We start from the raw sequence: 20,105 nt of genomic DNA on the forward strand, positions 1-20,105 counted from the left end.
GGGGAAAGTTCCATTGTGATGGGCAATCCCCCAGAGGAAACTTAAGAACAACTCTGTAGGGTGGGTAAGTATTACAGCATAAGAAGCATGCTTCTCACTCTGTATAATACTGTTAACTATGCTAATTAAGGGCCTGACAGTGCATGATACCAGGCAGCTCATGAAAATTCTGACATTTCCATGGCTGACACGTTATGGGGCACTCACCTCCCCGTCCCCCTGAAAGACAAAAGTTTTGCCACTGCAAGTGCCACATGAACAGTGAATTGTTGTTGGGGGTGAAAGTATTTTGTCGGCAAAGGAGTCAACAAACAGAGGCTGACTTTTAGTGATACGGCTATGTTGACATGGCTGTGATGCTAAATGCTGTATGGTGCGTCGACAAAGCCTAAATGGATAAGAATAAGGTGCCAAATATAGCAGGTGGTTTCAGAAGCATTGTTCTCTAGAGGCGTTTGGTGTGTTTATGCTGTTGCCAATTCACACTGCAAATCCATTCTGACAATGTGCCCTGCTCTATGTTTCACGGGATCTTAGCCTAAAGTTCAAACATGTGGATTAGGAATTACCCACAGCATACAAAAGCATGTATGTTTCCAAAAGATAAGTTAAATGGTAAATCAGCAAGATGTAATCATTTGTAACAAGTGTTGTTGCATAAAAATGACATTTGGAAGTCAATTAACATCTTTCTTTTTATATCCAGGCTTTTGTTTGAAACCATTATTAATATTTATTAGAAAAATACCTTGTAAACATGCCTGGGTACCTTGTGTAATGATGGAAATGAATGTCAAAGCACCTCAGTCTTGCTCTCAATTTTTGGATAAAATGGTTTTAAATTAAAGTGTCAAGCTGTTTCCTTTCCTAGAGCTTCTGTACTGAAAACTCTACCAACTGTTGATGTTTTTTTTAAAGCAAATTGCAGTAGTTGTTCCCCACGCTATGAATTGTACGTTGAATATTGCCACATTTTCTAAGTAAGGTCTCCCTTTTAACATGCTGCAACAAGAAAATGAATGTAAAGAATTTATTCATGCTTGTCTCTTGTGGATAGATTACCCGGCAGAAGGTGACTGATGCAACAACTGACTCTGGAAAAGTGACATACTCAGAGGAAAAGACCATTTTACTTTCTACTTTTTATTTTGCACAATGAAGTGTCTTGCATGACTAATCAAAGAAGCCCCTGCGATTTTGTTCTGTAAGCACAAATAGCTTGCTGTTTCTTACCAATGCTTCTTTTTCTGCGAATGGGTACAAGGTGATTCTCTTGAACATGTTTAGCCGAATGAACACTATGAGATCTCAAGTTTGTTTCTGAAACATCGTCATAACCTAAAGTAGAAAACACAATATCAGACCTTAACTGTGTCATAAGCACAGTAGTACAAAAGTCACTTTAATTATGCTCCATTAATGTACAAGCATATGAATCAGCCATGCGTTTAGGATCAAATCCTGCCTTTATCTACAATCCTATGAGACTCCTGCCAATAAAATTGCAGGGGCATAAGGGCAGCAGAATTTAATCCAGAATTTCTCATACAAATATATGCATTTTTAACTCTTTAATATTTGCTTTGGGGGGGAAATATGGAAACTCTGTGTGTTCTATGATACTAGGGCAGCTCTGTTTTAATTCTGCTGCATTTTTTCCTGTCAAAGGCATAATAAACTTTCTAAATTAAACTCAGTATAGAAATTAGAATAACAATAGTTCACGATGCTGATACACAGATTGAAGTTCTTGTCTAAGAAGTTCCAAGAGTTCTGATGTGAGTCCACAATACAAAATATAGTGTTGTGCTAACAATGCTGTTCTAATAACCTTTGTCTTGTCTGGAAAACTCAACCACAAGCAAGAACTCGTATGGGTTTCCCTTTGGTCTCTCTCTTGCAGAACAAATCCTTTATGAAGTATCCTAACCTTTGGAGGGGCATCTGAAGCTACTGCAGACTCTGGGATTACATCCAGACTTGTCTTGTTCCCTAAGTAAGCCTGCCACATGGGTTAAAGGGCCATGAGAAAAAAACAAAGATGGAAAACTTGGCATTTCATTTATCATATAAAACAGCAACATGACCGCTTCACTATTTGGTTATGTGAAGCAGTCCCAGGTCATGTCCTATGCAGTGGGTTTCTTTTGAGCACACACTTAGGCTACATCTAGACTACAAGCCTCTTGTGAAAGAGGGCGTCTAGACTGCAACCACTTCTTTGGAAAAAGCGAGCTGCTCTCTTTTGAAAAAGCCCTGTTGGCATTCAAGAATACTTCTTTTCAAAAGAGCACTTTCGAAAAACGGCGTTCTTCCTCGTAAAATGAGGTTTACCGCGGTCGAAAAAACCGCCGCGTTCTTTCAATTTAATTTCAACGAATGCGGCAGCAGTCTAGACACAGGGGAAGTTTTTTCAAAAAAAGTCCACTTTTTTAAAAAAAAACCTGTAGTCTAGGCACTCCCTTACTGTATTGTTGGTATATAAACAAAATGCAGAATGAAACGTGGCTAAATTCCAACACATCTGAGATGTGCGGTAATCTGCCTATTGGGATGCCCTCTGTGACATGATGGGATGTTTCACAGGTCTCACCAATGCCTTCAAGGAGAACAATAATATGCATAAAAATGCAAGGGGGTGGTATACGAAAAAAATCAATTACACTCTCTGCTTGCTAACAGCATGTAATGGTCTCCTATTTTCTACAGCTTTGCACGCTTTCTAAACTTTGCAGTCCTTTCCGCTTCCAGTACATTTATATGCATGTTTCATAATGTATCCAGACTGTAGTGGAACCTGTTTTATACTCAGCTATGTTAACAGTATGGATCACACATGGTTGCTCTATAAATAAACTAACTTCTTCCCCCCACACACACACATACACAAGGAATCACACCCAACTGAGCATGCGGCTGTGAAATAATTGCATGCCTCGGGTGCATAGTGAGACAGAAAGACAGAGACCAGGTGCCTTCAGCACCCTAGAAGGAACCACATGCCCTCAAGTGTGTAATTCCTCTTTTTAAATTGGCATCATCTTATAAGGGAAAAAAAGCAGACTAAGCAGGCTATGCAATTGTAGCCTCCAGCAAACACTTCCACACATCTGCTGGCTAATCCTGCTGATTTCCTAAAACAATGGGGATTACTCTTGAGGGGCTGATATAAATCAGTATAGCCCTTTCAACCCTATCCACACTTCCATGGCCTTCATAAGAGAAGTGATCACCAATGGCTTTTAGCCTCACAACACCCTTTGGGTATGTCTACACTACCCACCTAGTTCGAACTAGGAGGGTAGTGTAGACATACCCATAAAGAGTAAAGAAATATTGTTCCCATTTTATAGATAGGAAACTGAGGCATTGAGTAGAATTAGTGACATATCCAAGATCATTTAGAACAGTGGTCACCAACCAGTAGATCGGGATCTACTGGTAGATCTTGGAGCCTTTGACAGGTGATCCTGACAGGTTTGGACAGGAGGCTGTCAAGTGCTGGCCCTTCATCTGCCCCTCTAAGCACAGCCGTGTTGCTCCTGCCCTCTTCCTTGGAGCTGCCCCACCAGCCCCGGGAGCCTCCTGCTTAGTGCAGGGCACAGGAAGAAGAAGAGAGAGTGCTGATGTCAGGGGGTCCCTCCTCTCATCCTGTATCCCATCTTCACAAAGCGGGGAGAGTGCCAGGGATGAAGAGAGTGTGCTGGCTGCTTTTGGGAGTGGTACAGGGCCAGAGTAGGGGTAAGCCTGCCTAAGTTCCCTGCACTACCACCCAGAAGCCACCTGTGGTAAGTGGTGCCCAGCTGGAGCTCACATTCCAAACCCCGGCCCCAGTCCTGAACCCCTTCTCCACCCTAAACCACTGCCCTAGCCCTGAGTCCCCCTGCACCCGAACTCCCTCCCAGAGCCTGTACCCTGAACCCCTTCCTGCACCTCAACTCCCTGTCCCAGGCTCAGCTCAGAACCCCTCCCCCACTCCAAATCCTTTAGCCCAAGATCAGAGTCTGCATCTCCTTCCCCCCGCACCCAGCCCTCTGCCCCCAGTCTGATCAAAGTGAGTGAGGATGGGGGAGGGAGGGAGGATGGTGTGAGCAGGAGCGGGGCCTTGGAGAAGGGGCAGGAAGGAGGCGGGGCAAGGGTATTTGGGTTTGAGGTGGATCCTGGATTGCATTTAAATTAAAAAAGTGATCCCATGCTTAAAAAGACTGGAGACCACTGATCTAGAACAGGGGTGGGCAATCAATCATTTTTAAAAGGGGGCCACTTCACCAATTTCAGAAGTGGCCCGAGGCCGCCCTAAAAGGGGCGGGGCCAGAATACTTCTCGTGCTCCCCCCGCAGACTTTGATTGGTCTTGGGGGTGGGGGAACACGTGAAGTATTTGCCCCCAACGCCTAGAGAGAATCACCAGCTGTTTTAAAACTGCTGGCAGGTCCCTCTAGGCGCCGGGCTGGGAGGAGTCTTTGCATGCCCTCCCTGCTCCCAGGCCAATCAGTCCCTGGCCCCCTGGCTCTGCCAGGGGCACACAGCAGCTAGAGAGAACCGCTGGCTGTTTTAAAACAGCTGGCAGTTCCCCCTGATGCTGCATGCCCCAGGCTGGGGGAGGAGACTTTGTGCGTTCCCCCGGTCTCGATAGGCTTGGGAACAGGGAAGTGGCAGGGCGACCATGGGTTGGATCCATCGACTTGGGAGGGCTGGATGCAACCCGCGGAGGTGCTCTTGCCCACCTCTTATCTAGAAAGTAAATGGCTGCACTGGGAACTTAAGCCAGGTCTCTCAAGTCCCACAGCATTGCCAGTAGCCATCCTTCCACCTTACATCAGGGAAGCTATGCTAATTGGCACTAGCTGAGTGTCTGGCCCATCATTTTTATTCAATGGGATCTGCACCACGTTACAGGACAAAACCCATAGTGATCTCCCTTATGCGCTGACTATCTCTCTCTCCTTGATGCAAGCAGCTATAAGTCAAAAGCAAGCTGTATTCGTCTTGCTTAGTGCAAGACCCTGCCTTGTACAGGGTGCAAACTGCAAAGCCATTCTGCTTGCCTGCAAACAGTGTTTTAAAAGTCAAGACTGTCTGTGAAACTGACACTCCTGAGGCTAGCCTCCTGCTGGTAGCAGCCATCTTGCTGAAAAAAGAAATGGTTGTGATGCTAGCAGTATAGCAGCCCTCAGTGTCAGATTCCAATCATCTGTCCCTTCCTAGGCCCATACTCCTCCGACTGATGCTTTATGAATCAGGTATGATTGAGAAAATCATTTCACCAGCTAACCACTATGTTAAACCATGAGTTTGAAACCACACTTGCACAACTCAGATCCATTTATCCTTAGTCTACCATCAGGTTACAAGCAAAATGACATGCTGGGGAATGTGCTTATTGTAAGATAAGTTGTAAGGTGCTGCAGACCCTTGACTTGTACTGTATCATAAGTTATTACTGTAAAATGCAATTATTTGATAACCATATGTCCAGCTGGGTGCAATTCTGATGAGAAAAAAAAAGTAGGGCTACTCTTCTGCTATCACAGTGACCTGTAAAACAAGTTCCACTGAAATCTAAAAGCATTATGAAACATGCATACAAAATGCTTTTTTCACTCCACCATTGGTGTATTTGTCTAAGCAGCATTGTGGTTATTGTAAGATAACTGTGCTAAAGTGCTGAAAGCAGTTGGCCGATATTGTATCCCTATTGGCGTCTGGGTCCACAAAGGTACTTAAGGTCCTCCTAACTTCCACTGAAATCAATGGAAGAAGGGGAATGTTTACCATTTTCATAGTTAGAACAAAACTGTTTTACCAATCCGGAACAGAAGTCTCCTGTTGATCGATGAAGCATGAAAATAAAACTTGCAATTTGAGAAAAAAAATCTCCTAAACTAATGGCATCAGAAATTACGTCAATTTTCACACAAGATAAAACTGATCAAGAGAATGAATTTGCAGGATTCCACATGGCATAGAAATGCATAGTTTCCTCAACTCCCTATGAGGTCACTAGGAGGTACATCTACACAGCTGGGCTAAACTTGAAATAAACTACACAACTTGAGCTACGCTAATTGCGAAGATTAAGTTGAAATAGCTTATTCTGAAATTAGGCACATCTACACAGCACTTATTTCAAAATAGAGCACTCTTCCTCCAACTTCCCTTACGCCTCATCCAATGAGATTTACCAAAGTCAGAGTAAGAAGTCCGTTATTTCAAATTTATTTAGAAATAACAGGCTTGCTGTGTAGACACGCAATACGTTCAAAATAACGTCCATTATTCTGAAATAACACTGCTGTGTAGAAATACCCCAGGAGCTGTGGATGCTAAGCACCTTTCAAGATTAGGGTTTAAGAGCAGAGAGTTGAGAAAGGTGAATATAAAAGAAAGGAATGATTCCCAGTTTGCTGATGTTGAAAAGCACTGGTCGCTAATTCAACTTCGAGAATGCTGGGCTGAGCAAGATGCATGTAGCTCTCTTTTAAGATGGGATGGTTCATTTGACAAAACAAATGTTTTCATGGCAGTTGATCAAGTAATTTCTCTTTAATCTTTTATGCCCTGATGCTCTGACAACATTTTGATGATGGGTAGAAAAACTCTAGCAATTAGCTCTGGTCAGTCCCTTAATGTAGTTGAAATTGTTCTTTTTGTCAGACTGGCATTTTTCCACTATGTCACGGAATAGCCAATACATAAATCTCAGCATTCCTATGACACTCTGCCAATAATGTGATTACTATATTCTCTAAACAAGTATGTGAAAAGTGCCCTAAAACTCAGGCAACTATTATATAGATACTTAAATATCTGTACTGTGTCCTTATTTTCACATGTAATTTTTGTGCATAAGGTACAGTCCTAAATAAAGTGGTTACTTGTATTCTGCTAAATAAATGTCATCTCAATGTGCGTACAAAAAATGGAGACCCAAAATTCCTGGTATCGTCCTCAGCTTATGCAATTTTCATTGTCTCTCTTTCAGGAATTCAATACAATAGACAATAACAAATATAATTTCTCTTGCAAATCAGTCATACTCCCAAAAGCCCAAGGCAAAATTATACTTCTTGATCATATTTTTATCTGGTGTAAAGGATGCTCTTGTGACGTGCAAACTAAGATATTGGCCTTAAATTTGAAAGGTAACTTTAATCTACCAAAAAGATATTAAAATAGCAACATGTAAGATGCATTTTTCTTTAAAGAATTGTAATTTAGCAACTAAAAAGAATAACATTATAGAATATAAGCTTTCCAGAGCCACATTCCCTACATTATGTCTGTGGAAGGGGAAAAGAGCCCAAAATAGAGACATTTCTCAAACGCTTGCCTCCTGCACTGTTTCCAGCTGGACTGATAGAAGATAGTATTTGCATCCTTGTCCATTTTTAATCTGGCGTGTGGTCCAAAGACCACCAAAGTCTACAGGAGATGTCAGTGAATTAGGCTCTTTGTGATTTAATGAACTAACAAAATACTGATTCTTCTATGTGTATGTGTTATTTTATAATATGCCAATAAAATTTAGCATTATAATAGCACTACAATTTCCTGGTTGACACTCTTACACCAGCATCATCCACTAGTACAGGGAAACTATTGTTTCCTCTCAGGGGAGATTCTCATCTCAGGCCACAAGCAGGGATGTGGCAGGAGGCAAATCTAATAGATGATGAAGTGAACTCCACCACCCACAGGAGAAGAGGGAGAAGAAGGCTGTGTGTGAATGTTAAGAACCGGAACTACACAGCTAGCCAAAGAGATTTTACAAGCACAGTAAAGAAAATGCCTCTGTTTTCAGTGATTACTCTCTTAGGGTATGTCAGCACTGTGTGGCTATTTCGGGATAGTGGAGATATCCCGAAATAGCTACCCTGCATCTATACGAGCCTCCCATTATTTTGAAATATTTTTCGAAATAATGGGCACGCTACTTTGCCATCCCAGTAAACCTCGTTGCATGAGGGATAAGGAATGGCTCAAAATAACGTGTTATTTTGAAATTTGGTGCTGTGTAGATGTGCTAAATTTCAAAAAAGTTTCAAAATAAGATACACAATTTGCATATCAATTAGCATATCGATTTGCATCTCAATTACCATATCTTATTTCGAGTTTAGGGTGCTGTATAAACACACTCTTAGCTATTAGTACTGAAGTTGTAGACCTTGAATGGAAGAGATATTTATTTTCTGGGATTATGCACAATATATACTTTAAGTAGGCAGGCTTCAATTCTGCTCTCAGTGGAAATTAATGCATTTATACCAATGTAATTTTCATAAGGGCCTATTTTTAGGATTCTTACAAAAACAACATTTCTGTTGCCTTCAATGGCAGTTTTCTTAGAGTAAGGAGATCAGGCCTCAAAGGGAGAATTTGGCCCAGATTTTCTTTATTGAAAACATTGATAAGCACCATCTTGGAAAATGTTTTTTCTTTAAGTAATATGCCAGATGGTGTGGGGGTTGGTTTCTAATTTTATGAAGGGATTATCAATCATCCTTGCAGTACAATATTGAGTCAAAATCTGTCAGAATTCAAGAAAGAGTTGCCCATTGTGACTTACAAGACATACTTGTGAAAAACATATACTGTGTTTGTTTTACAGTGTGAAAGAGAAAGTGACCTCTCTCTCTCTCTCTCTCTCTCTCTCTCTCTCCAGTTTCCACTGACTCTGCCCCTTACTGAGCTACATGCTCCTTAGGAAAATCAGACATTTACTGCATGGAGGTTTGCTTCTGCAAGTCCTTTCCCAAGAGAGTAATTATAATTCACTTGAGTAGACCTTTTGAGTTTAATAGAGCTAGTTGCTTGAGAAAGGATTTGGAAGATTATGCACTAAAAGGAGAGAGAGGGAGAAAGAAATGATTGGATGGGTTGTGTGGAGTTTTGTTTGGGGTTTTTTTGGTTTTGGGGGTTTTTGTGTGCTCCATAATTTAACAGACTAAATGCCACAAAAAAACTAACATAATTGCTGCATAGATGGTAACTGAACCAACCCTTTTAAAATGCACTCATTACCCTAAGTGACAAATGTATTAAACTGAAAGAGTACTGAGTGAAATATTAGCAGTGCTAACTATCAGACATCTGACTTCCTAGCCTATGCTAACCTGACATAAAATAAACACACCCAATCCTGCAATCTCTTATCTCCAAGGTAGGCCCACTGCATTCAATTGTAATTGATTTTGTATAACTATAATAATACTTGAGGTCTAAGGATTACTCATGAAAGGAAAGGTCACAGGATCGTGTCCAGGGATGCATTTAGACATACACTGAGATTGTAAATGACTGGCTACCTCCAGCAGGGCTGAAACCTGAATCCTGAAACCATTATGCTACTCACAGAAATAAAAATAAAGGCGTAGGACTGGATCCTTAGTGGGGAATTTTATAAATTCATGCCCTAAAATATTAATGCTTCATGTTCAAATATTAAAATATTTATATTTCCTCTTCCTGTGGTGCTTTCTAACTGAGGCTTTGCAGTAAAACAGCAAATGAAATAATGCATTTATGGTTAACTTTCTTCATTTTTCAGTACTGTTTCTGCTTGATATTTGCAATTAGATAAGTAATTATAGCCTGGAATAATTTCCTCTGCTCCGTTCCATTCACTGACATATTTTAAAACAATATATTCTTGTATCTACCAATTATTGAGTCAAAGGCACGGGAAATAAAAACTATGTTCAAATTCCCAAGCCTCTCTCCATCTGCCATAGTAACTAAAACATTCAGTGACTCCAATGGGATCAGGATAAGGGCCTTGTGCACTTGTATGGTATAAAGCATAATGTTACATGGGGCCATATGGATTCCTTATTTTATCCCAACTGTGAAGCTTCTTTAATCCCAATGGGACAAATAGCAGAGCAAAACTTGTGTGTCTAAAAATTGTAGCCCAATCCAAAATCAGGCTTCATAAGAAGGGTTAACAGTAATAATAATCAGACATTATGGCAAAGCAGTATGAAAAAGAAGAGTATTTGAACTTGAGTTTAATGGGATGGGACACCAGTTACTGCTCAACATCATGAAAAAGGAAAGCTGCGTCTGTAAACTGCTTCTGGTACATTTCTGTTCACTATTACTTCATTAAAAAATAAGACAAGTTAATGTTTAAAAAGATGTTGAAAGAAAGTGATTGAGCTTAGTGGCTATTTTACCCAAATGCTCACCATGTGGTTTAAATGGAGATCTCCTAATACCAATGCACACAACATCTCACTCTCTTTCTGTTTGTGCTTTTAGAAAGGTACAGTTTTACCTTTGGTTCAGAAAGGATGTGTCTGTTTGCTTTATTCTTTCACAAACTAACTGAAGAAACCACCAACAGCTAAGTGCATCTGATTCTGAGGTTTGATTCAATAAATACTGCAATGATTTGTTCCAGTGTAGAACATTAGTGAATCCAACAACCCCACAAAGCTTAATGGTGCAGAAAATAACCTCCTGCTATTCTCTTCTGAATGAGTGTCTGTAAGCTCCATAGGAAGGTTCCTGTTTAAAATCAGTATAGACAGTTTGTTTGCCTTTCAATAAGCCCAGGCCTTGAAGAGACATTACTTCATTCATAAATATTGTTTCAAATATTTTAAATGACTCTCAGACAGTTGTTTCAAGATAATCATGCAGTGGAATAAGCACAATAAATGTTAGGGACATTCTGTTTTTGCTGATAAAGAGATCTGACAGTACAAAAGTCACCACATTAATATAACACCGAGAAAAAAAAGTGCACCGCGTTTATTTCATGTCTGCTCACTCTGGGATTATTTCATTTTTAAATAAATTCCTTGTTTGGAAATGAATCCTGGTCTGGAATAACTGTTCTTAGACTTTCCTAAGAACCATTGCTGGAACTGGGAAGAAATGCTTGATTCATCCTCCTCTGACTTCCCTGCTTTTGGACCCTAATCTTGGGGCTAGGTCTGTCGGCCCACCCAGCGCTGTTGGAGACGAGTGGATGGAATAGTCAGAAAACGTCTCTTTAAAGCCATCCCCACAAACAGACACGTGTTGATCTGTGGGGCCAGGTGCCACCCCTCTGAACAGTGGAATAAAAAGGGAAGGAAGGAAAGAGAATAATTTACCTACGGAATCAATCTCCAGGAGGCGCTGCAAATCGCGAATGCTGTGGATTTCGCTGTGAGCCAGTCTCTCGATGAGCTCCTGGGGGATTTCAGCTTCCTTCAAATAGACAAAACACCGGATCATTGCTTCCCCCGCCTGCTCCGGCATCACCTCTGAGAACATCCTCCCGGCAGGCTGGGCGCCTATGGACACCCCTGAAAAGCTCTGAGCTGATTCTACCCTCCACCCCGCTACGCCAGGGCAAACACGGGGCTTTCCGCGTGAAATTCTGTGAGCAGGCTCTTTCCTTAGCATTTCCAAGTCATTCATTTTAGGCAGCGCTTGGCGTTGGGAGGGTTTTGCTGGATGCGTTTCCTTAGGCATTTCAAATCTCCCCTCCGCCGTGTCTGGAGTCGCCCTGCGTTCACCACCCCGCGATAGCCCGGCTGCCGTGCACAGGCAGGGGGGGAGGGAGGGCGCCTGGCGAGGTGTTTATGATTTCCTAGAGTCATCGGGAGCAGAGGAGATCAAGTTGAAATGCGCCACAACTCTCGAACCCAAAGCCCTGAGAAATTATTTTCAACACCTGAGCTGGTGCAAAGTTTCTGCCCGGTGGCGAGATCCTTAAACCCCCCCACCCAGAAACGCGCAGGAAGGAGAGAACACAAAGTTTTTCAAGGGGGTTATAAAGCTCACCCCAACTCGGGGCGTCAGCACCTTCTTCCCCAACGTCTGTCGGGAAGCAGCGAGAGAGAGCACGGATCCTAGAACTAAGGCGAACCTAGAAACACTCCCGCTGTCGGTATAAACGAAAATGAAACTTGCAAGAAAAATAATACCCCCCAGGCACAATGTGTTGGGTGGGCAGGACCCTTGTGCCGCTAGCGAGAGGCAACGCGGGGCTCCAGTTGTCCTACACGTTCCCTCAAATCTTTCCCTACAAATGGCCACCTGTAATAATCCCCTGAGAGACACACAAAAAATCATGATTCTCTTAGATCTCTCTCCATAGGAATCCACTGACCGCACGGGAGGAATGAATATACACATGGGTTTAGATCTAACTAAAACCTCTGGTTGAACTCCAAATAAATGGGCGCAGGGATTTTTATTTTTACATTTTTGGCTGCATCAGAGCAACTTACCCTGCGGGGGGGGGGGCGGTTTTAATTATTCCAGTTTTAAACACAGATTTTGTATGTGTGTGTGTGTATGTGTGTGTGTGTGAACCCCCTCCAGTCACTGCTCCTCGGTCATTTTATTCGCGGCTTCATTCTAGTTTCTTGGTAGCAGGAAACTGCGCTAGAATTCCTGTTCATTGCCATGCAACAACAGGTCCGAGCATGGTTTTTCTTTGCAAATAACCGCAAGGCTGTTTGCTCGCCCGACGGGGTATAGAAAACTGTGACCGGGTGTGATAGCATGCAGCCAGCACACCGCCCTGGAGCAAAATGCACCATGCCGCCTTGGAACCTACAGGGCAACTTGTTTTTGCCTTCGGTCAATTCGAGCCACAGTCGCTTCCACAAGAACCCCGGCTGCAGGGCTGAGAGATGCTCTGGAGGCAGCTAACAAATGATCCCCCGTACGCAGTTAAAAACCAGGAGCTTTTTCCCTAGCAAACGACCTTCTAAACACTCTTTGAACACCCCCCACCCCCGCGCGCCCCGCTGCTGCGGAGCAGCAGGAATGAACCCCCGTGCAAGACGCCCGTCTCACCTACCTCGGCAAAGGCGAAGGGAAGGCAGCATAAACCTAGCAGCAAAATGCAAGTCCAGGTCCTCATCGCGGTCTAATACACTCGGGGCGCGAAGGAAAAGCGAGGGTGCTGTGTCGGAGCTCCAGCCCGGCCCCTGTGGCTGGGGAATTCTGTACCATCCCTCAGGGAAAGACACTGGTGAGGCGTGCGGCTCGGGGCTCTTCTCCGTCCACGTTGAAGGGCCGGGAGGGGGGTACTTAGGGGATTTGTATGTTCCCTTTACTAGAGGAGCTTCGCTGCTTGCTTGCTGCTGCTGCTGCTGCTCTCGCGCGCTCCTCTTGGCTTTAGGACTAGACCAGCCGGTACTTCTGCATATTTGCTTAGATCAGACCAAAGTGAAACCCAAGGAGTCAATCCGGAGCGCCGCCGAAACGCCCATCACCTGTCTGAGACAGCTCGCCCCCCTCCAGACATGCGGGAGAGCGTCAAACCCGCCTCTTTTCCCCAGCAGGAGGCAAACCCCAGCGGCAGGTCCCTGGAATTATTTATTGATTGCAAGATTCCACACACACACCCCAGCACACTCTCCTGCCCTTTTTCTGTTTGTTTGTTTGTTTGTTTTGGTTCTTGTAATGGATCTTTATTTAGAGGGATCGAAATGTTTCTCTTGCTGAAAAAGGTGCCCCCTCCCCCACTTTCCCCTTCCTCCCCAGGTTAAAAAAATCGGAGGAATATTGCAAGATCCCAGGCTGCCTGGTGCAGCTTCTTCCCCACTTTGCACGGGAGAGAGGCCAGGTTTAAATCCCCGGGGGGCCGGTGCCGATCGGAGCGAGGAGGAGGACTCGGAACTCCTAGGGCAGGGAGGGATCTCGGTCTGTCTGGAGTGTGAAATAATCCCGAGGAGGAGAATATACCGCTGGCACCCTCCCACCCCAGGCACCTCCCTCTCCTCTCCCTCCCCCCCAAACAACAAGTAGTGGGGGCTGGGGGCTTCCTGCTGCAGTGTGCAGCCCCGCGCGCTGCAAAGCCACCTGGCAGCTAGCGGAGCCCTGCGCCGGGGAAAGAGACCCTGCAAAACCGGGGGGGGGGCTCTGCGCCCCCCCTCCCGCAGCCAGCCCAAATCCTGTCACCTCTGCGGCACTGGGAGGGGAGGGATCAGCCGATGCACAGGGAAGGGCCGAGAGCTTCTGCGCAGATCCAGGCTGCAACCTTAAAAGCATCCACCTTGTCTCGCTTATAAGGCAAAGGGAAAGCGCCATTATTCAGCCACCCCCTGGTACTCCTCCTCCCCCCGCACCCACCCATACACCTTCCCAAAACGCCAGGGCGGTGCGGGGCCCGGGGAAGGGCAGCGCCATCCGCACTCAAAGCAGCAGCCCGAGGGGAGATGGCCCCGCGGAGTATCTCCTCTGCAAGTGGGCAAAGCGGAGGATGCTGCGTGGCTGCCCCACCTTGCAAAGAAGTCCCAGCGGGGGAGGGGGGAGAGGGGAACACGACTGTTCTGATGCTTGGGGTGAGAGGGTCTGATGCCTGGGGGGGGGGAAATAGTGAGGGAGGGTCCTCTCCCCCCACCCCTTCCCAGGGCTAGAGCGTCCCTGGCGTCTCCACCCTGTCCTCTCTCAGCCCCTTTGCCTTTGCACACGTACGAAGTGCCCGGGTCCCCTCCCCGGGAGCCTCGCGCTCTGCCAGCCGCTGCAGCCCAGGAGCTCGTGACCAGGCGGGGGGAGGGGAGAGAGGAGAGGGTGGGGTCACCAGGATGGGCTCATGTTCTCCCCCCCCCCCCTTCAGACCCTATCCCCCTCCCGCCCAGCAACAGGCGGCCCAGGAGACTGCCCCTGGCTGGAGCAGCTGCTTGTTGTGCCGGGGGTTGGGGAGGGGGAGTGTCTCTGTCTGTCTGTCTGTCTGGCCGGGGTCAGGCCCCAGCGGAGAGCGCAGGGCGGCGGGAGCCGATCTTCCCACTGGCAAGGTTCAAAGTCAACCCGCAGCAGCCGTGCTGTGCCCTGCCCCTGTATCGAAGGGCTGGCTCGGTTACACATTAAACCCGTATCCTATTGACTCAGCCCCTCCTTTCCGCGCTTTCCTCCGTGGAGCGGCAGGGCCAAAGGGAGCCATCGCCACCGCGTACACAGCCGATCGCCTGGTGCAAGTGTTCAAATGGCACACCCGATTCGGGAGCAATGCATGGGGCTGGGATTGGGGCGCTATCTCGAGTCAAAGGCGTTTCTGGAGTAGGGGGAGGAAAGAAAATACCCTCCCTCCTTTTTCCCCCGTGTAAACGGGCACAGGGTGTCTGCTGCACCCTGACATCTCCCTGAACTCCTTGTGATTGAAATAACAGCCCTTGCTCAGCTCAACAAAGCATCTTAATAGCAGGGGCAAGGAATTCAGCTCATCTGCAAATCCAATAGCCTTTAAGTGGATTAACTGCAATAACACAACTGAGGAGTGATAACTATCCCTCATGGAAGACAATAGACTGTAACTGCACAGCCAGGAGACTTATCCTTTCATCTCGGCGTTTCCTGCAGCATTTCAAAAGGGAATGCTTTCCAGAACCCCTGAAGGGTTTTGAATGCTACTGGCTTGGACATGCTTCTAGGAAACAACCTGTGCTTTAATGGGCACTTTGCAATTGCATAGGAGTTGCCACCAAAACAGAGGCGGCCTTTCAAGTGCATTTACTGCTCTCTCATGATGTCAGAGAGACTCACTCACTGGGTGGTCTTCAGGACACCCCTCCCCCCCCAAAAAAAACCCACACGATTTGGAAACACTTAAAAGGAGGGCTCTTTTTGGAGATGGAAACTCTTGAGCCAGTGTGCAAACCATTTCCAAATGTCTAGGGAATTGTCCACATTGCAGTGCACATAGATGTGTATATGTGTAACTTACTTCTGTATTTAGCAGAGTGATACAGATAGGGAGTAAAAAGGACAAGGAGTCCTGTAGCACCTTATAGACTAACATGTATTGGAGCATAAGCTTTCGTGGGCAAAGATCCACTTCGTCAGATGCATGTAATGGCAGATAGGGAGTAGTTTCACAGAGGTAGCTGTGCTAGTCTGTTTCAGCAAAAACAACAAGGAGTCCTGTAGCACCTTACAGGCTAACACATTTATTTTGGCAGAAGCTTTCATGGGCTGGAATACACTTTGTGAGATGCAGATAAAGAGTAATGTAGGATGGATTGTGGGTTGCCATCCGTTGTGGAGGGAAGGGGGAGGAGAGTGACATCGCACAAGCAGAAAAGTGATGAGATCAGTTTAAACTGTTTAATTTCTTCTAATCATTTGTGGGGGTTAAAATAAAACCTGTGGTGAGTGTTGTCATAGTAATAACAATAACACTGATGTCCCTAAAATGCTGTGGAGAGTCTAGCAATGCAAATCCCATTGAGAAATTTTTCCTCCCCCTCATTAGTTCATTGGCTAATGTTTATCTAGAAACATAATTGGCTGGCTAGTCAGCAGTAACTCCTTAAAAAGAGTTGAACCTTTAGTAAAAACCAACTTCAGGAGTAATTTAAGTGTTATCTAGTGATAAGAAGTCTTTCGTATTTCTGTTTTTCTGGTATGCTTCATTTTATGAAAAATTTACTGTGTCTGCATCTTTTTTAAATCCGTCATTTTGATCAGATTGGCATCCTTTCTCTGGAAGCAGTTTATACGTGGCTGTTTATATAGTTCATTGCAAATATTTGATAATGGGGCAAAATATGTAAGAGCCAGAAAGGTCCAATGATCAGAGCGTTTGAATAAAGCTTTCAGAAACTTCTGCATGCAGTTGTATTCCTCTCTGAAAAGTTATTACAATGTTTATGAAGGAAATTCTGTATCTAGGTAGCCTTCTATATGAAAATCCCTATGTTCTGTTTAAGGCTTTTATATGGAAAAATACCCCATAAAATAATATAAAAGACATTAGAGTTTTCAATGGGATCGTCCATGTAAGTTTATTACATGTAGGAGTACCATAGATGGATTGCTATATTTTATGTAATATCTATATCCATTTATCTGAAGGAAAGGATGGTGTAGGCGTTTTTAATATGTGTGAATGAAGATTAGTGCAAATTATAAACACCACTGAATTAAGTAGGATGTTTTGGCTTTTATGGACAACAGTTACTCTAGATATGTCAGAAGACACAAGTCTTACACATTATTTTTTACATAGATTATAAGCTTGGGGGAAGGGGGTAATGTGTTCAACACCTAGCGCAATGGAATCCTGAGCTGTACATAAAGGTATTTTCATACTGTGGCCCAAACCATGTTTTCTGTACCCAATTCAAGGTCCACTTTAAATAAGTTCAAGCTAAATTGTAATCAACGGAGTTAGGTCAAATGGTATAATGGGACCAAATCATGTTTTTACACAGTGGGCACTAACACTGCCTGTTGAGGGAGGCCAAAGAGCTGTGAAAGGCATTGGAAGAAAGCAGGAAGAAGTTGTGGTGGGGAGGAGTAGGAGGAAAGGCAACTCTGGGTTCCAAAAAGTTAGTCATAGAAAACTAAAGCAAGTGCAAAGGAAGCGCTGGGGGCAGTAAGCATGAGCTAGGACAGTTAAAACAGCCGCCAACTGGCTACAGCTGCTTTAATGGTGAGATTTACACATAAGCATTTCTATGGCCCTCACAGCTCTGGGATCTGAGTGCCTGACAAACATTGATGAATGAATTTTAAGTGCCTAAAACAAGTTTACATTTTTGTAATCAAATATGAAAGTTAATCTTGCAAAACCTCCCAGATGAATGTACAAATCGAGTCCCGTTTAGGGATGTGTCTGCTTCTTAATCATGTGAAAAATTAACAAAAAATTAGTCACATGTTTTGTTCTTTCTGGAGGGCCTATTTGGTTTACTGAAGGTGGAAGGACACCAACACAGCAAGTCACTGTCTAAACCATTTTGTTAGGCACATTCTGTAACAAAAGCTCTGCCACATAGCAGATGCAAAATTACTTAGAGCAGAAAGCATCATGGCTCCAGAAATAGACTGTAAGGAGCATTCTCACAGAACAGGCTCTCCAGTCTTTCAGCAACAATCCCAAACATTTATTGAAACCATGGACAGCCTGAAAAAAAGTCCAATCTAGGAAGTGATCTGGGGGAATGGCTGTAAATGAGGAGAGTATTTAAAAAGGGAGCTCAACCACTTCTTTAAAGAAGAAAGAAGTCAGACTTTGACCACTCATTTCTTTGGCCTATGTTTTCAGATGGACTAAGGCTTGACCTTCCTCTCCAGGGAGCCCACTGCTTGGTTCTTCAAAATTTGCTCCTGTAGTTTTGGGTCTGCATACATAAATTAAAGACACAAATCATCCACTGCCCGTATCGCTGACTGCCTGATTTGTGCCTCTAGTCAGACAGGCAGGCTCAAGGTCTGCAGCAGGTTTATGGGGGAAAAAATTACAAGTGCACAGAACGGAAAGTCACCTTTTTTAAAATGTACCAAGGGAACATACAAGGCCTGAAGAGAGAAGGCAAGGACAGTTTTTGTCCTCTTCCAGTAGTTTCACTCATGGGTATTTATGCCTCTCTCTTCAGCTCTTCCTTTTGGGCTCTTCTGATCTGGACTGAGTTCTATTTTGTTTATAATTATTTTATACAGCATACCAGACACTTTCACACGAGACAGGTGCCTGGAAAAATCACACATGCAAATCAGCTGAAATGCTTTAGTAAGAAAAAGTGATCAGTAACGAGGAGTCCATTGAAAGTACCGAGACAGTATGGCCTGTGCAACCGATTCCTGCTTCTGTATTTTAAGTCAAAGAGTTTATGGAGACAGAGTAGTGTCTTTTCTAGCATGGTATCAACATTCAAAGCTTGATCTTGTTCCATTGAAATGAATGGGCTTTTTGCCTTTAGCCACCATGGGAAGAGTTTCAAACCCTGTTACACAGAAGTTCATGTGCAGGATTTATATAATATGTAAATAATATTTCTACCCTCAATAAAAGGATAAAGGATCCTGGTGGGGAGACTTCATAACAGAGTGACCCGAAGTTCACCTTCAGAACTGAGTGTAAAAACTGGCTGAGTTGCCAGACTGGATAGTGAGATACATTGTTTGGCAGTAAAACAAGCCATTTGCATACCAGCATACTATTTTAGTGCTCTATTAAGCTGTTTCCTACACCCCTTCTTCACAGACGAAGGGAACAACAGCAAGTGAAACTAACCTATGCTTATTGGCAGGAATATCCTTTGGATATATGGGGCCCCACGCAGTACTACTAGTGCCCCTATGGCAGATGGGTGGGGGATTTTTTAGAGATGTGATTTTATAATCTTCAGCAACATACCGATGAAATATTTTTAAAGCAAATTTTAAGCTAAGTCCTGCAGACTAACACAGTAAATTCAGAAACTGACAGTATTTACCTAGGGTTGGCAAATGCCTGTTAAATGGCTTCATTACCACTTGAATGGCTCTTTCACAGGTTCAATGTCTGCTAATAGGTCTGCCAGGCTTTTAACCTGATCCTGTCCAGAGGAAGCAGAGTGACAGATTAGGGATACGAAGAGGTGGGTGGACATTAAAACCCAGTGGTGCCCCACATTTTTGGGTATGATACACAACTGAGCATTCTGCATATGGGCAAGGATGGCCCTGCTTACTGGAGAGATCTATTAAAAGTGCACTGTATTTCCCCACTGATATTTAGCTGAATACCGGTAAGAGTGCCAATAGAGTGTAAAGTATATGGTAGAGCTAGAGGATGTAAATATAACTTACACACTGGGTCTGATCCCCCATAGACTTGCTCCTTGTGTCATCATTTATATCAGTGCAAAGTCAGTGGAAAACCTGACATTCTTATTTTGATTTAAATCCAGGATGTAACTCAGCCCTCCTATCTACCGTAAGCCTGCATTTTTTTTATTATTTATATTTTGGTAGCACCTGACCCAGCTCAGGTCCATTGTGCTAGCGCTATGTGCCATATAAATACAGCATGACAGGTGTTGCCTCAAATCACTAAAAATCTAAAGTTGCAAGCCCTAGTTTTTAATCTCTTGCATCCATGCAACCCTGTGACAAAGTAGAGCTACCTGTGAATACCTCCAGTGAAGGAGGGACTGTATTTGCAAGGGCTTGCAGGATCAGGTCCACAAACACCAAATTTAACAAGGACAACAAGCATTTTAGAGGAAGTGGCTAATTTATGAGGATTGTAGTGGATGAAATTCCCTTGTTCAGCGTTTGGCAACCAAGGCTAGAAAGTGATCCACATGAGTGGCCCTCCTTCATCTCAGTGGGCTGCAAAATTGTCGTAACCAAGACAGTCTCCCGGGATAGAGTAGTTTTGCT

General features: G+C 44.2%; 1 protein-coding gene across 4 annotated transcripts in view; it reads right to left on the reverse strand.

The window, feature by feature from the left end:
• Window positions 1-14,190, reverse strand: part of PDGFA (platelet derived growth factor subunit A) — a 35,892-nt gene extending 21,702 nt beyond the window's left edge. Inside the window, exons 1-3 of one of the 4 annotated variants that reach the window (XR_012896162.2) lie at window positions 12,811-14,190; window positions 11,108-11,204; window positions 1,234-1,338 (exon numbers count right to left, since the gene is read on the reverse strand). Coding sequence is in view for 2 of the 4 variants with exons in the window: in XM_075899532.2 (XP_075755647.1) it covers window positions 1,234-1,338; window positions 11,108-11,204; window positions 12,811-12,873 (265 nt within the window). In the remaining 2 variants the exon portion in view is untranslated. The remainder of the gene's footprint in view (window positions 1-1,233; window positions 1,339-11,107; window positions 11,205-12,810) is intronic. The other 3 variants (XR_012896163.2, XM_075899532.2, XM_075899533.2) reach the window with 3 other exon arrangements.
• Window positions 14,191-20,105: the final 5,915 nt, after the last annotated feature.

The sequence above is a fragment of the Pelodiscus sinensis genome, chromosome 15 (assembly GCF_052426305.1).
Source record: "Pelodiscus sinensis isolate ZL-2025 chromosome 15, ASM5242630v1, whole genome shotgun sequence".
Lineage (NCBI taxonomy): Eukaryota > Metazoa > Chordata > Testudines > Trionychidae > Pelodiscus > Pelodiscus sinensis.